The sequence below is a fragment of the Cuculus canorus genome, chromosome 2 (genome assembly GCF_017976375.1).
Source record: "Cuculus canorus isolate bCucCan1 chromosome 2, bCucCan1.pri, whole genome shotgun sequence".
NCBI classification, from domain to species: Eukaryota; Metazoa; Chordata; class Aves; order Cuculiformes; family Cuculidae; genus Cuculus; species Cuculus canorus.
The window spans coordinates 104,638,491-104,653,805 of NC_071402.1; the positions used below are offsets into that span (position 1 = coordinate 104,638,491).

At 42.3% G+C, this 15,315-nt stretch overlaps 1 protein-coding gene across 2 annotated transcripts in view; it reads left to right on the top strand.

Annotated features, from left to right (window-relative positions):
- EGFR (epidermal growth factor receptor) overlaps positions 1–15,315 on the top strand; it is a 161,476-nt gene that overhangs the window by 98,188 nt on the left and 47,973 nt on the right. For both annotated transcript variants that reach the window (XM_009568498.2, XM_054058141.1), the window contains exons 2-4: positions 10,592–10,743; positions 12,580–12,766; positions 13,486–13,620. In XM_009568498.2, coding sequence (XP_009566793.1) covers positions 10,592–10,743; positions 12,580–12,766; positions 13,486–13,620 — 474 coding nt within the window. The remainder of the gene's footprint in view (positions 1–10,591; positions 10,744–12,579; positions 12,767–13,485; positions 13,621–15,315) is intronic.

Below are 15,315 nucleotides of genomic sequence, written 5' to 3' on the forward strand. Positions count from 1 at the left end.
CTTTGTGGCTTTTTAGCTGTGCTTTCAAAATGTAATTGTAGTTCTCCTCCTTTCAGAAAAAAAGGATGGTAGAGAGTCTATTTACCTCATTTATTGAATTTCACACAGTTAAATTAAGCGAAATAAAAGCTTGATTCAGATCCCAATGGTTTCAATAGCAGTCTTTCTATTGAGTTTTAGTCAAGGTTTAAATGAAGATCAGAAGGTGATACATAGCCAATTTACATTTAATATGCTTTTCAGCTGTTCCTTTTAAACTTAAATATTATTGGAGGCTTTTCAAACCTAGCAGCATGTATTAACTTGCTTACTTGTGAACTTGTGAAAATATCTAAATTTCCACTGGAAGCCCTAATGTAACTGTTAACTGTAGCATTCATTCCTGTGAAGTTGGAGACAAGCTTTTAAAGCTTTTTATTGACTTCTACTTGTTCTTTGTAGATAGTTGACAGGACGTTTGCTATGTTAGTACAGATAACTTAACACTACCTTTATTGTTAGAAGGAGCAAATATTGTTTATCTTAGTCCTGTCTGCATTTTTTGTCTTGTTTTAGCCTTGCTTGAAAAGAAGATCTTATTTCTAAGGAACAAAATGTCTCCTGGGGAATTTTGAGGTCTAAATCCTTCCTTCTGTAGCTTTCCAACTTGAATCTTATATGAGGCTGCAACTTGCTATAGTTCCTTGCTATGAATCAGCTTTGAAGCATCATGCAGTGATGCAGCTATATGGGCCCAGAGGCTTGATGCAGCATCCACTGTGGTTGCTGGCAATGCTTGTTGTAACTTCAGTGGGCAGAACTATGCGCAGAAGTAGACATGGTTATCATGGAAGAGGGCATGTGTAGTTCAAGATAGTGAAGAAAACTTGCACGGTTGTTGTTGTTGTGTTTTCAGCAGTTCGTCAGATGTATCGCAGTCTGTAGAGATGACAGTGTAGACATCTGGGAGAGCTACATATACATGCATATGTGTTTGTATATATATATTTATTGGTAACAAAATAAGAATATGTTGCATTTTTAAGAGCAAGCTTTTAGGCTTCCACTTCAAATCAGGTATAAGTGGTTTCTCTTGCCTTTTTTGAGTCAGTGTTTGAGTGCTCACATGGATTTTAAACCGCAAGGGATTCAGACATACATGTATGAGCACCACGAGTTATTTCAACATAAGATAGGATTTAATGCAAATAAAGAAAAACGTGATTTCTTTTTATTAGAAGGCACAAATGAAAATATGCAATTACAGTATCTTCAGAAGGTTAAATATTCACAGCATGGTTTAATAATTTTAAATCTTATTTCTCAAATTAACTCATTTTGAAACAACTTTAAACAATTCAGTACTGATGTAACTAGAAAACAGTCCCACATTTTCATGAGCACGTATCTTCAGTTTCTTTTTACTGTGCTGTAAAATCCTGCTGCTCCATAGATGTTGCCAGAACAAACAGCAATGAAGAATGTAATTTTTTTTAGATCACAAAACACAAGCTCACATATCTGTTGTCACGCACTTGTTTTCCCAAATATCCCAGTGTAAATCTTGAGGTGCCACACCCCTGCCACATAGGAATCTCCACAGATTAAAGGCTCGGTGATGAGCCATGCTCATTGTTGGAAGTCACTTGGCTGCTTGCTGCTGTGCTTTACGCACGCTTTTTACACCACTTGCAGCAACACAGTCATACAAAATTCACCGTGGATGCCAAGAACCGTTGCATTTCTCTAAGCTGTTTCCCAGGCCCTGAGCGTCATGTGGATGTGGCTTCGTGACAGCCTCTCTGCTACTCCAGAGCTCTGCCCAGTGGATGCACATAGCTTTTTCATGATGTGTGTAGTAGCTTTGCTGGTGCATGAAGCTGAAGGGCTGTAGGGCTCAGCTGTGGACTGTTAGCCACAGGCTGCGCTACCTGGTGGGAAACCATAGGAGGGCATGGAGCCTGCAGGGATTCACACTGGGATCTTTTGCCCCTTACATGGTCTTGTTTGGGGTTATGTTCCACAGTACAAGACAAACTTACTTTGGTCAGCGTGTGGGTTTCACAGAGCATAGAGATCACTGAAATACAGGCATGGGCAATGCTTTCTCTTGGAGGAACCAGTCTAAGTGGGATGGCAATGCTTCCAACCAGTGTTAGCAATATACCACTGACTCTGCCTTTGCCCCCCCGCAGTGGTTTCCAAAGTCTTATTCCTCTCTGTACCACTCGGTGGTGTTTCCCTGTGCTGTACACAGGGTCTACTGTAAGCTGTAGCTGGCATTTTGACTTGAAGAGCCGTGTTTTGCACCATAGAGCATCTACCTTCAGTGTCTATGCTGTATGTATGGAAATGCAGGCCTAAACATGGCAAACTGTGGCATGAACTCATCGCTTCACTCATTCTGCTCTTGATAGATTTGTAGAGCCAAGCTCATCACTCTCCTCCGTTGGGCTTACATGGAGGAACTTGGGAATGGGGAGCCTCAAAGTTCATGTTGACTTCAAATGATACAATCAGTGTGGCCTGAGTTTCCATAAAGATGGTTAAAAAGTGGGGGGGGGGGGGGGGGGGGGGAGATGCCTGTGTGTTTCTCTGTACAAAATTTATTAAGTGTGTATAAAATTTGTAAGCTATTATCATTTGTGTATATGTGTGTGCTTAGGTTTGCATAGCTGTTGATAGATTTGAAGTTTCCTTATTCCTGCGTTATCTTCGCTAGTAAATCATAGCAACAGCTCATTATTTGAGTTGATTGATTGGTAATTGCATTTGCAATAGACCTGGACATTAAACTTGAGCAATAGCTCAACAGAGAAAGTGCCACGCAAGCTCTTGGTTTCTTTTATAGCAGCCTTCCCACAGGGTGCCAGTGGGAGGAACAATCCAGCAGCAGCACCCCAGCTGCTGGTGAGGACATCTTGGGGAGCTTGACTTTCCAGCCTTTGCTCTCAATAAGTAGCCTGCAAAGTTCAAGGCAAAGTCACACTGCAGTAGCTGTTGGCCATGTTGTGGGGACATGGACTGAAATGCTGCTTGGAGAAGGATTGAAGGCAGGGTGGAGCATCCTGCTGCCATTGGGAGTGGGAGCTGCACCCTCTTTGCTGGGAGAGGAGAGCCCTCTAGTGCAGAGGCTGCAGCTCTTGGGCATGCTGGGGCACCACTGGCAATTAATGCTGGCCCCTGCTTCCCCTCTCCTGGTATTTTCCTGCTGATGCACCCAGGGGCTTCTGTTTTCTGTTGCATCAAGCGAAACACTGGTCACCTCTTATTATCTCCAAGTCCGTTTCAGGGTAATTGCATGCCAGCTCCCTGTTTTCTGTCTAGTATACGTTCTGCAGTATTTGACGTAAGACTTCGCCTTTGGCAATATTTCAAATGTGTTCAGAGAGCTTATTTTCCTAAATTATACAAACCAGCCTGTGCAGGTCATCTGCCCTTTGTTGTTTAGAGCCCTGGTGATGTTTGTGTGAACTACAGGCATCCTGAGCAGTGATTTGATGTTTTCTTACAGACCAGTGACAAAGCCATCACAATAAAACTGATCTAAAACTTGGTTATTTTTTGGTACCTTGCTAGAAACCCTCCTTCCAAAGATTACGCTTTATTATTCACTTTTAGAAACTGACCTTTTCCCAAACTGTAGAAAATTGCAAGAAGACAATTCCCGTTTTTTTTTTTTTTAAATTCTGCTGGTATTTACAGAAAATATCAGTGTCCCTCCCACAGCCGCATCCTAGAGCGTTTAGAGGGGTTAAATCTCAAACTTTGAAATAGTCTACCATGCCATTGAAATTGCTCCAATTTTACACCAGCATCCAAGAAAGAATAATTTAATCCCCCATCCAGTTGACATTGAAGCCAGAGGAAAGACTGATTTCAGCATATCCTGATCTGGCCTTAATCTGGAGGATTAATGAAGATACATGCTGAATTAAATAATGACAGCAGAAAAGGAAAATAGAAATATTACTGGATGATATTGGGGAGGAATCCTAGATCCTAGGGAATTAAAAAGGCTGATTCCCTTATTACCAGAAATGCTCCAACTTTGGAGAGATCTTTGTTCGGGAACAAGCTGGTTAGTGTATAGTTAGTTATTCTTTCAGGTGAAGGCACTCACCAGGAATTGGGCTATCAAATTGTCACGCTGCCTCCATCCCTTGCATTTCAGGACATGACTTTTGCTATTTGAGGGCAGGTCTCCACTCCTAACAAAAGCAAGGGAAACATAAAATTAGATTTAGCTGGAAAAGTTGCTTTCGTCAAGTAAATAGAAATAACAAACCATCTGGGAAAGCTTTCCCTTAAGGCATATTCTTTTTCTCAACTATGGAGTTACTTTTGGGTCACTTTTGCAATTACAGTTTCCATCTAAATATTTTTAAGAGCTCTGTCGTTGTTTTGTTCCCAATGTGTCTAAAAGTTGGAATTAATCTCCGTAACTCCATTACTCTAAAATACACTGAGCAGGGACTTAGTACAGCTACAAGAGGCTGTTTATCAGAATGTCTAAATCAAAGTATTTGAATATGTACAAAAATTGTTATCTTCTGTGGCAGCATTTTCAGTGCCCAAATGCTGAAGTCGTTGAGCTGAAACTGGATTTTTTAGGTGTTAAATGCGTTTGCAACCGCTGTTCTCAAGGGAAAACATCTGCCCACTTCTGAGCACTGTTTGTACTTCTCACCTGTTTGCTTGCTTTTCCTTTCCTTTTCGTAACTTCCCACAGCACATCGCAGCAGAACTGGGTTGGAAGGGACCTTTACAGGTCATCTAGTCCAACCTCTGCAAAAGCGGGTACATCTTGAACTGGATCAGGTTGCTCAGAGCTCCGTCCAATCTGACGGAGATGAGATTCATTTCCAGAGATGAGGCCTCCACTACCTGTTCCAGTGTTTCATTGTAAAAAATTTCTTCCTCATATCCAATCTCCATCTACCCACCTTTGGTTTAAAACCGTTGTCCCTTATCCTGTCACATCAGGCCCCAGCTTTCCTGTAGGCCCCCTTTAAGTGCTGGAACGCTGCTGTAAGGTCTCCCCAGAGCCTTCTCTTCTCCAGGCTGAACAACCCCAACTCCCTCAGCCTGTCCTTGCAGGGGAGGTGTTCCAGCCCTCTGATTATCTTCATGGCCTTCCTCTAGACTTGCAACAGCTCCATGTCCTTCCTGTGGTGAGGTTCAACCTTCGCCTGAAAGGTTTTTTCTCCCCTATGCTCTTGTGAAGGTGAATTATATGAGGGCTGCACTGATGGTAGGACACTTAGTGCTGTTATCTCCCCTGGTCTTCAGGCAGCTTTGAGTGTGGACCAAGTGCCCAGGAAGGTTCTGTTCTTCCATGAAATAACTGAAAAAAAATTAAAAAGTGAAGTTATTGCCAATAAGTGAGTGAAGAGTAACATTTATAAATGTGCTGGCAGGTTAAACAAGTATCTCATCTGCAAGTTTTGCATTGTCAATAAAGGCTGGACAACATGCAGCAACGGTATATAATTTTTTTATGGCAGGGCATATAGAGTTATAAGTAATATATGAAGCTTGGAAAGGGACTTGTGTGCCCCTGAACTTGCCTTTGCAAATTATTATTTTGATGTATCTGTCAGCACTGCAGGGAGACCAACACAAGATAAGCATGGACAGAAACAGCTGATGATTTGCGGATTGGTGATAATTTGATTTCAAAGTGTTCTCCAGGGGTTTTCTCAAGTCTGGGGCAAATAAGTGTGACAGGATTGAGTCTTCAGTAATCAGATTTTCTGGGGAAAAGATGAAAACAGATTTCACTTCCATCAGGGCAATTGATGCAGAGATCACTTTTTTTAATCTGAGCTTGTATGGATTTGAGAGAATACAGTTGCTTAGTGTTACGGCTGGACGGATGCATTCTGTCTCCCTACCATCACTCTTGAAAAATGTCATTTAGGAAATGCTTTCGTTTCGCTTCACCTTTTTGGGATGCACAAGGAAAAAAAGACCAAGGAGCAGAGGGTTGCATGACCTAAAAATATTCCTTTAAGGCCAAGTTTGAGGCATAGGCAGGGAGCAAGTCTGGGGACAGAGAGAGGATTTCACTATCCAGGGCAGCCAGCCTTGCACTTTTCATAAGTACTAAAATTCAGTGAGTTTGCATCCATCAGAACTGTGTGCCTCTTTCTTCAGCTCTTTGATCACTGCTGTCTTATGCAGTGGCTGATATTTTGGCTCATTTCAGCAATCTCTGCCTTTTTTTAGGCTGTCTGCTGAGGTAATATTGTAACTGGTTCAAGATCAACATTACTTCGGCATTTTGGAAGCGCAGCGTGTGTGCTAAGATGAAAATTATGTAGAAATAAAATGCTTTACAGTGTAACCCATGCTGCTGCCCTGCAGACACTTTGGGTTACCTCCATGTTAAAGGGGTTGTGGCTGGGTCTGTGAGGGTCTGGCAGGTCGCCTGAGCTGGGGCAGGAGAGCCCCACATTCCCAGCAGGCAACGCCGTTCTCAGCGCTGCTGCAGACAGTGGCCTCCTGGGACATCCTCTCTGTGTCAAAACTTTCCAGACTGGCTGTATTTTTATTATATTAACATCACAGATAAGAGCAAAGCTTTCCTCTTTTAGGGGTCAGCCTGTGCCCTGAAGTTCATTTCTGGATCTCAGTTTTTCTACTTGTCAGGGATGTTCTCACCCTGAATTTTCATCAGGAACCTTCTCTGCTTTTTCCTTTTTTCAGTCTCCTTTATAGCTAAAATGTTTTGCAGCCATGTGTAAGTTTCCACATGGGACATACATGATGTGTACATTCTACCACAGCCCCCAGCAGTATGGCGTAAGCATTCATACCCACCACTGACTACTAAACCTGGGTAGTACTGGCTTTGCGCTGCATTGAAACAAAAGAATACAATGAATGTATGTGGCAGACAAATTTGTCCTTTGGAGGGCAAATAGGCCAAGCCCAATAGAGGTAAAATCATCATATAGTCTATCCACTCAAGCATGCACATCCTACTTAAAACTCTACAGAGCGAGGCAAGCACAACATTGTGTGTGCTTTTGCCTCTGACCAGAGTGGCATTCACACTGTAGTATTACAGAGAGATAATTAGAGCATGTATATTTTCAGAAGATTGGTTTTGTAAGCAAAGAAATTGCAGGAGTGGTGTTGTTCATTAGATGTAAGCAAGCTACTTTTTTTCTTTCCAGATGTTCTAGTTGGAAAATTATTCAGCAACCTTGCCTGAGTTCAGTAATACTGCTGCAGGCATTTAGCTTGTTTTTCTTGGTTTGGGTTTTATTTGCTCAGCATATACTGCTTATGGCCCAGGGAAGTTCACTTTTGGATGTACCTAGATTTCTTTGTACCAAACAAGGATTTGGCCTTGTAGCTCTTTGAGCAAACAAAAATTGTACATGAGAGGGAAAGCTCCTGTAGGATGGTTTCACTGATGCTAGCCATATGCTATTGAGATCGTAACAGAAGCAACACATTTTCCTTTGCTCTCCAGATCTTAACTAACATTTCATCTACATCTTATGTTTCCTGCGTAGAGGATGTGATGAGCCTGATGAAGGGGACAAGTGGTTTTGCATGTGACTTAAGAAACCTTTGGTAGAGAGCTATCAAATTGCTATTTACTCTCAGAACAAGGGAAGAAAGTAGGTCCCGTAGAAAGTAGGTCGCCAGCCTATTTGTTCCTGTCTCCTCTCTGTCTTCAGAGCTGTTTCCAATGCAGCGATTGATAGACTACCGTAGCGAACTAGATCAGTGAGCTTTCCTGAGCTAAAAATACCCTCTGCTCATTTATTTATTTATTTATTGTTCTGCGTTATATGTAGCTTGGGTCAACTTTTTGGCAAGGTTTACTGAGTGGCCCCATGGGAGAGGGAGAAGCACAAGAGTAACCATACCCTCTTCCTGCTCTTACCAGCCTTGACCTAGTAAGCAGTGAAAATGTCCATGTTCCTCAAAATGACTGAATCAAGTTCAGAGCTCCAACACTTGTCTCATCCCAAGGGAAGCACATTCACATGTGTGACATTTCTCCTATGGCTTGTTTAAGTGAGCTGGATCATTTTGTTGAACCATCTGACTGGTGCCAAGTCAGGTAGGGTCTATCATGGGCATAGGTGACCAGGAGGGTTCTTCTTCAACCCTTCCTTCAGTTCAGAAGTAGCATAAGCACTGCATCTTTTGTATAGGGCCTGTTTTGATTACCAGGGCTGATCTTTGCTGTTAACACTGGATATGCAGTGAGAGCATCAGGTCTTTTGTTGACCCTGGAGATGATAACAGACTGACTTACACATCTTCATTTCTGTGAGCAGTCCAAACTGCTCCTGCTCATGCACTGTAATTGAGTGCATTTCCAAATCACACTGTTTTAGAGATCAGATCAGAGATGCCTAAAATGAGCATCCGAGGTGAGGTTTTGAACCATCTGAGAATATTTTATTACTGCTTTTTTCCTTGCTTGGTGGATGACACTGCTTAAAATTCAAGACCTCTGGGAGGCCTCTTTGACTTTTCCAATCAGTTCAAAGCCTCTTCACCCATGTCCTCAACAACAACACATTTTCATGGGCAAACCAGCATATGACAATATTTCTAACATTCTGCCTTCAAAATGTGACCACTCTACAGAATAAGACCCCTCCTGTGGCTCTTGCTAGCTGATAATTTGTGGTCCTCATACTTGAGGCAGAAGAGGGCAAATTCAGATTTCAAGCATGAATGCATTGGAACAGTTAGGTGTGAAACTGGAGCAGAAAATTCTCACTTAGAAATTTCTCATCTGTTATAGATATTCAAGGCAAATGTACAAAAGCCGTCTTCTACACTTGAGACACATGTAGTAACAAGCAATTTAGATGGTGTAATCACAACCCCCATTAAACTGTACGTTTACTAGCAGTTGCCACTGTAATCCCAAGCACCATAATGTTTAACTAGACATATAACTAGAAATAACTAAGGAATGTGACGGAATAGCATTGTTTTAAATATGGGCGAAGAGTATTTAATCTATTATCACTGTAGCTCCTTGATGGTGATGACTGTACTGAAAAGTAGCACATGCTCAGTGAATGGTTTTGATGATTGATAAGTGTGTTTTTATCACTGCTGATAAAATTATTTTTCCTACTAATAAAACATCAATTGTTCAGTAAATCTTCAACAGGTGTTGTCTTATGTTACTAGCTCTGCAACTTATTTCCAGCTTTGTTAAGAGTCTTTCTTTTTTGCTTTATAGCACTACACACAATGATGTTCCAGTTTGTGACTGGTGCTTCTAGGAATTATGGTTCTACAAAAGTACCCTTTTTTTTTTTTTTTTTTCTCTGAGTTAAAAGAGAGAAATTCTTTTGGTGTGTTACGGAAAGCGATGAGGTCAGGGGCTTGGGTTGCATTACAGTAACAATGAGATAAAAGCCTCCTTGTGTTCCCACTAAAGAGCAAAGCTGGGCTGAAGCTTTCCACCTGGAAGGTGGTATTAGGTCTTTTATGATATTGCCTTCTGTATCATTCTCCTTTCCTCTTGGCATGACTCAGAGATGTTTTAATTTTAACTGTGTGGGGATAGCCCAGAGAATGACTGGAAGAGTACAGAGTTTCTGGGGCTGATGTGTGGTGTGGGGTTTTTTTTAAAAGCAATTTGCATTATGCTCTTTTATTACAATCAAATATAGTGATGATAACTGACAGTTCCTTTAAGTTTGGTAAAGGCAAGTATTAGAATTTCAATGGGGACTAATTTTTCCACCATACCATTATAAATGTTTGTAATCTCAGTGGTGCTGTGTATGGCACCACCTATTTCCCCATCAGCAAAGCAGACTTAGGTGGATTTATATGCCAAAGCTGAATATGCCACATCTCCTGAATCTACCATCGTCCCATACGTCAGAGTGGCAAGAGATTTGTGAGCCCTGGAGGTTCAGTTTTGCTCTGAAAACCCAAACTTTTAGCTTGAAGGGTCTTACGGGACCCTACACACACACTCCCCACCGCTAAGTATCGTAAAGGGGTCCTTAGGGAAATCACCTTTGGTGATAGCTGGCAGCATACCCCTTTCAGTAGTGTATAATGGCACTGTACTAATGCCCTCTTCTAAGGAACTGAGTAATGTTTGTGGTACAGAAGACTTAGTGCTACTTATTTATAGAAGAGCCTCATCTTGGACTTTTTTTTATATAACAGAAAGTGATGGAGGGTTATTCCAGCCCATAATTCTGGTACATCTCTGCGTGTGGGAAAGATTGCATGCTCTCTGCACTGTTGCCATTAAAATCATGGAAGATAACAATTCTTGTTTCTTGTGAAAGTTTCTTATGTTTCTTTGAGGGTGACAGAGCACTGAACCAGGCTGCCCAGGGAGGTTGTGGAGTCTCCTTCTCTGGAGATATTCAGAACCTGCCTGGATGCATTCCTGTGCAATCTGCTGTAGCTGAACCTGCGTTAGCAAGGAAGTTGTACTAGATGATCTCCAGAGGTCCCTTCCAATCCTTACTATTCTGTGAATATGTGCTGATGCTTCACCTACTGTGGTGCTTGTAAAGATAGGTGGGCACCGTGTCTTTACCCTGTACTTACTCTTGCTTTGCTTCATGGAGCTTTCTTCTTTCCTGAACAGTTTGTCAAGGGACAAATAACAAGCTGACCCAGTTGGGACATGTGGAAGACCATTTCACCAGCCTGCAGAGGATGTATAATAACTGTGAGGTGGTACTGAGCAACCTGGAGATTACATACGTGGAGCACAATCGTGACCTCTCTTTCCTGAAGGTTAGTGTTCTTGGCCAATGTGCCCTTCCCTGCTAAAGGAACACTACTGCATTTTTTAAGTGCAAAGGATCAACTACCTATAAAATTCCGTGGTGATCTGAAAAACATAGCTAGCTAATGGCAGAGAAATTGCAGATCAGTCACGGCATACCTGTAGGCTGCAGGATACGCTCAATCCTACTATACTAAATAAAGTAGTATGAGAAATAGCTTTTCATGTTACTGCCAACCTGTGCCAGCTGCCATACAGATGAGTTTCTTTTTATTTATGAATATTACATCCTGACCCATTGCCTCACTCCTCAGAGGGCAAAAAGCTTTGTGGTACTGTTGGGCAAAGCAAATCGCAAAGTGAATGACAACACACTGATAGCAGACTTTGAAGTGTGGAAGCCCTTACCCTCCCTGTGACCCTTCACCTGCCGTGGGGTGGGTGCCTCTTCAGGCTGTAGTGCCCACATCTCAAGCAGGCAGGCGGGTCCTGTGCAATAACTTCCCACGTGGATGCTTTGTGCAATCTTCAAGATAATATTTTATCCTTGACACATGGGCTATTTCCATCTCAACATTTGTTTTGTGCACACATGCATGAGCGACCACGGTAAGCTCAGATGGAAACAGACAGGAGGTGGATGTTAAAACAGAGCTATAGCATGGGGAGAAGCACTGTCTGCTCTGTGGACCTCCAGGTTCTCCACCAGCAGAGACCGGGCAAGGGGTACAGCTCTGCTGCCAGGCTGCTGCCAGCAGCAATAGCCTCACACCTTAGGTTACTTCGCTTTTTTTAATAAGGTGTTTTAAATGCATTGCTTTTTGCGTGCAAGTTGTCAGATTAGGAGTTTTTCAAAGAAAGAGGCAGGAGAGGAGATTTTCTTTTGACGTAATTATATGTCCGGTATCAAGAGCTCTGTATGGTAGCTTTGAATAAACAGGTCAGTCCTCCAGTTTGGAAGGAATAATCTCTTTGTGTGAGCTTTTCTTCTCAGGGAACAAAGAAAGGGGGAAAAAACATTTCATTATAGTAACAAGCAAGAACATCAGAAAAGAGATCGTTCCGACATATGGGCTACAAATACATGTATCTGTACAATAATAGAAATGTATCAGTACAATAATAGAAATGTATCAGTACAAATAATAGCATTGCCATTTGCCTTTCCCAAGCACAATTAGCCACGGAGCTCAGCATTCCCAGGAACATAACTCAGTGAAGGTCTTGAGAGAATAGGAAAGTAGCCTAAGTGGTAGCCTGAGGATTTTTCATTTATGCAGGGGATAGAAATGCACAGATTTCACTGCAAAAGTCAGGAAGTAACTTACATCCGGAGACAGTGCCTCACTTGCCTTGTTGTCCTGTAACTATTTATTACTTAAGAGGGAAAAGGTTACCTGATCTTCACCTCTGTTGAGCATTAGAGGATCCAAAAGGAAATGGGCACAGAAGATAGAGTGTAAAAACCTCAGTCAGATGGCATCTCTATCCTGCCAGTGTTTGGAGGCTGGGCGAGTATTCAAGGGAAGCATGACATTTGGTGGCCATATCATAGATACTTGCGCTGTTCTCCTGCATCCCCTAGGCAGCCACATTTGCCCTTGCTTGGGGGCAGAACAGGGGTAGCTGCTTTAAGGGTCGGTTTATACCTGCTTAGACAACAAAGTTTTCCACATAGTCCCTTCTTGTTCTTGGATTTTCTTGGATTTTAATAAGATTAAGTGGTTTATTGTTCCTTAAATTTGAAAGATGGTGGATTGGAGGGGCGGGAGGAGGAAGGCAACTTGTCAAGAGTAGAAGAGTGTTATGGATTAAGTACAATGTTTCTTCTGTTGTTCTCTCAGACAATACAGGAGGTTGCAGGCTACGTGCTCATCGCACTTAACATGGTGGATGTCATTCCCCTAGAAAACCTCCAGATCATCCGAGGCAATGTGTTGTATGATAACTCTTACGCCCTGGCAGTTTTATCCAATTACCACATGAATAAAACACAGGGACTTCGAGAGCTGCCAATGAAACGACTATCAGGTGAGATGAGAGAGGCAAGAGGTAGAGGCACCTGTTAAGGAAACTTCAACTGTTAGGTTATTGCTATCAAGATCCAATTGAAGGTCTCCTCGCAGAGTTATATGCCATCAATATATATGCTTTAAAAACAAAGATCTGAATGTAGTTTCCCATTTTCCTAGTTGTTTTCCTCCTAGCCAGCCTTTTTCAAAAGATGAAGGAAGTTCATAATTTCCCATTTCAGAAAGAACCAGAAAATCCAAAGCATCAGCAGGGTGGTGAGATTTATTTGTGTCCCCTGAAATGGCAAAGAAGTATCTGCTCATTATTTTGCATTATTGATTCCAGTGCATGCATGTCAGTGTTTTCTGTTAAACTCCAGTGGGAGCTGATAGTATATGAGTTAAGGTCATACACAGTATCTGGCTGATGGTTTCTGGCTGTGCACACCAACACTGCCATTTCTGCTGAGTATAGTGGCCTCTGGAGCTGGCACGAGGCAGAAAGACACATATAGTGGCATCTTAGTGGCATCCAACAGCAGCTGTCCCTCCAGAATCTGTCAGGCTGAGCCTGGTGTTAGTTGTACCATCGGGAGTGCTGGTGCCATGCAATTTGTCCTTTTCTGTCAGCGTAGTGTGACTGAGGTGAAGAAACGTGTTTTATTTCCCTTTCTCTAGATCACAGAGAGCAGACTTAGACAATCTGCTTCACTTACTGTTTTTTTCCTTCCATGGCAGAAATTCTCAATGGAGGGGTTAAAATCAGCAACAACCCCAAACTGTGCAATATGGACACTGTTCTCTGGGATGACATCATTGACACGACCAAGAAACCTCTCACGGTGCTTGAATTTGCGAGCAACCTGTCTTCTTGTGAGTATGAACCTAAAAAAATGCTATGCACTCCCCGACTTCAGAGATAAGAATGAACACCCCTGCTGTGGATTTCAGATCCACCAATTCCTGTGGGTTTCAGATCCACCAATTCTTGCGGGTAGGGCCACCAAGCCCTCTTCCAAGGGAAGCCCGTTCACTCTTTCACCACTGCCCTAGAGTGTATGATTTCTTGGTGGTTAGGTCCTTAACTCATAGCTCAATGAAGTTCTTGGGAAAGCTGCTCTTGGTTTCAGACAGTACACTACATATGTATTTCTTCAAAGACAGCTCAGAATAATGTGCACTCACTTGTTTTCCAGCAGTCTTTTGTTTACAGTATATGACTCTGGTCTAGAAGACCCATACGGGTACCTTCATGGAGTTCCTGTGGAACTTGAAGCCTTTTTAGCACTGATGACCAAGTGGAGTGCCATAAAACTCTGGTGTTTCGGGCTGCAAGGATTATCCTTGCAAAATGGATAAACAGACAGATAAATCTGATGCTTTAGATCAGCAGAAAGATGAGCATATATTTAAAAGTTTGTGTAGAATATCCTTTGAGTGGGCTCAAGCTAATCCTTCAGCCTTACTAGTCCCTTGTAGAATCCCCAGTCATTTCACGGAAAGGAGAGTTTATTTTCATTTCTGAGCATTTCATTTCTGGCACTGTGAATTGGCAGGAAAACATATTTTCTTTATCTTCTTCCAGTTGCGTAATTGCCTGAGAGCTAATAGCCAACTTCTGTGTTGACATATTTTTCTGCAAAGCTGAAATCAAGGAGTTGTGAACTATATGAGTTAGCACAAGAGTTTGACTCTGAACACCACAGAAATGTTAACCTTTAACTTTTCAACTTAAAAAAAAAAAAAATTAGTTCTTTGGTCCTGCACCAAATCAATCAACTCTTGGACAAGTACTGGCATTTGTTCAGCTATTTGATGAGTGGTGGGGGGGAGGGAGAATCATGTGTTATTAGCAGGAAGAATCACTCTAGTAGGAAATGCCTCTTAAATTTAGTGAATTCCAGATTAATCTGCTTAGACAGCCATTTATGGTTTTAATAATGACCCTGTAATCTAAAGTAAGTTCTTTCTCTGGGACGTTGCTTGTCATTAGAAAAAGAAAAAGAAAGAAAAGAGTAAAGAAGGAGGGATGGGAAGGAGCCCGACACTGAACCATCAAGTTCAGGCAGGGTGTCTGTCCATCATGCCGCTTCTCCATTAATTGTCCACACACCAAGGAGTATTTTTGGCAGAGGGCGGGAGGAGGGTGTGAAGCAGACAAGTCGAATTACTTTGTGGTTGGAGTAGCTGGCAATTGCCTGTGAATCCAGTTGGGTTTGTTTTCTTTTTAGAACAGCGTTGTTCAGAAACATTGATTTACATGTGGCCTGTAGCGAGCAGCTGGCACATGCCTGGCCGCAAGCTGGCAGTGACGTGCTGTTGCATGCAAACTCCAGCAGAAGGGCCAGCTGGGCAGTAGCTGGGATTCTTGTTCCTGGGAAAAATATGCCTCTTTCGTAAGCTAGACTGGCTGGATGTTGTGCTCACTTGCTCAAAGGTGTGCGGAATTGCACGTAGGAAGCCAGAGATGAACAAAAGATAAAGATTCAAGGTCCGACTTCCAAAATTTTTGAGCAGTGAGGTGCTCATTTTTGAGGTGCTTCCTCCTCTGATTTATTGAGAAGGAAA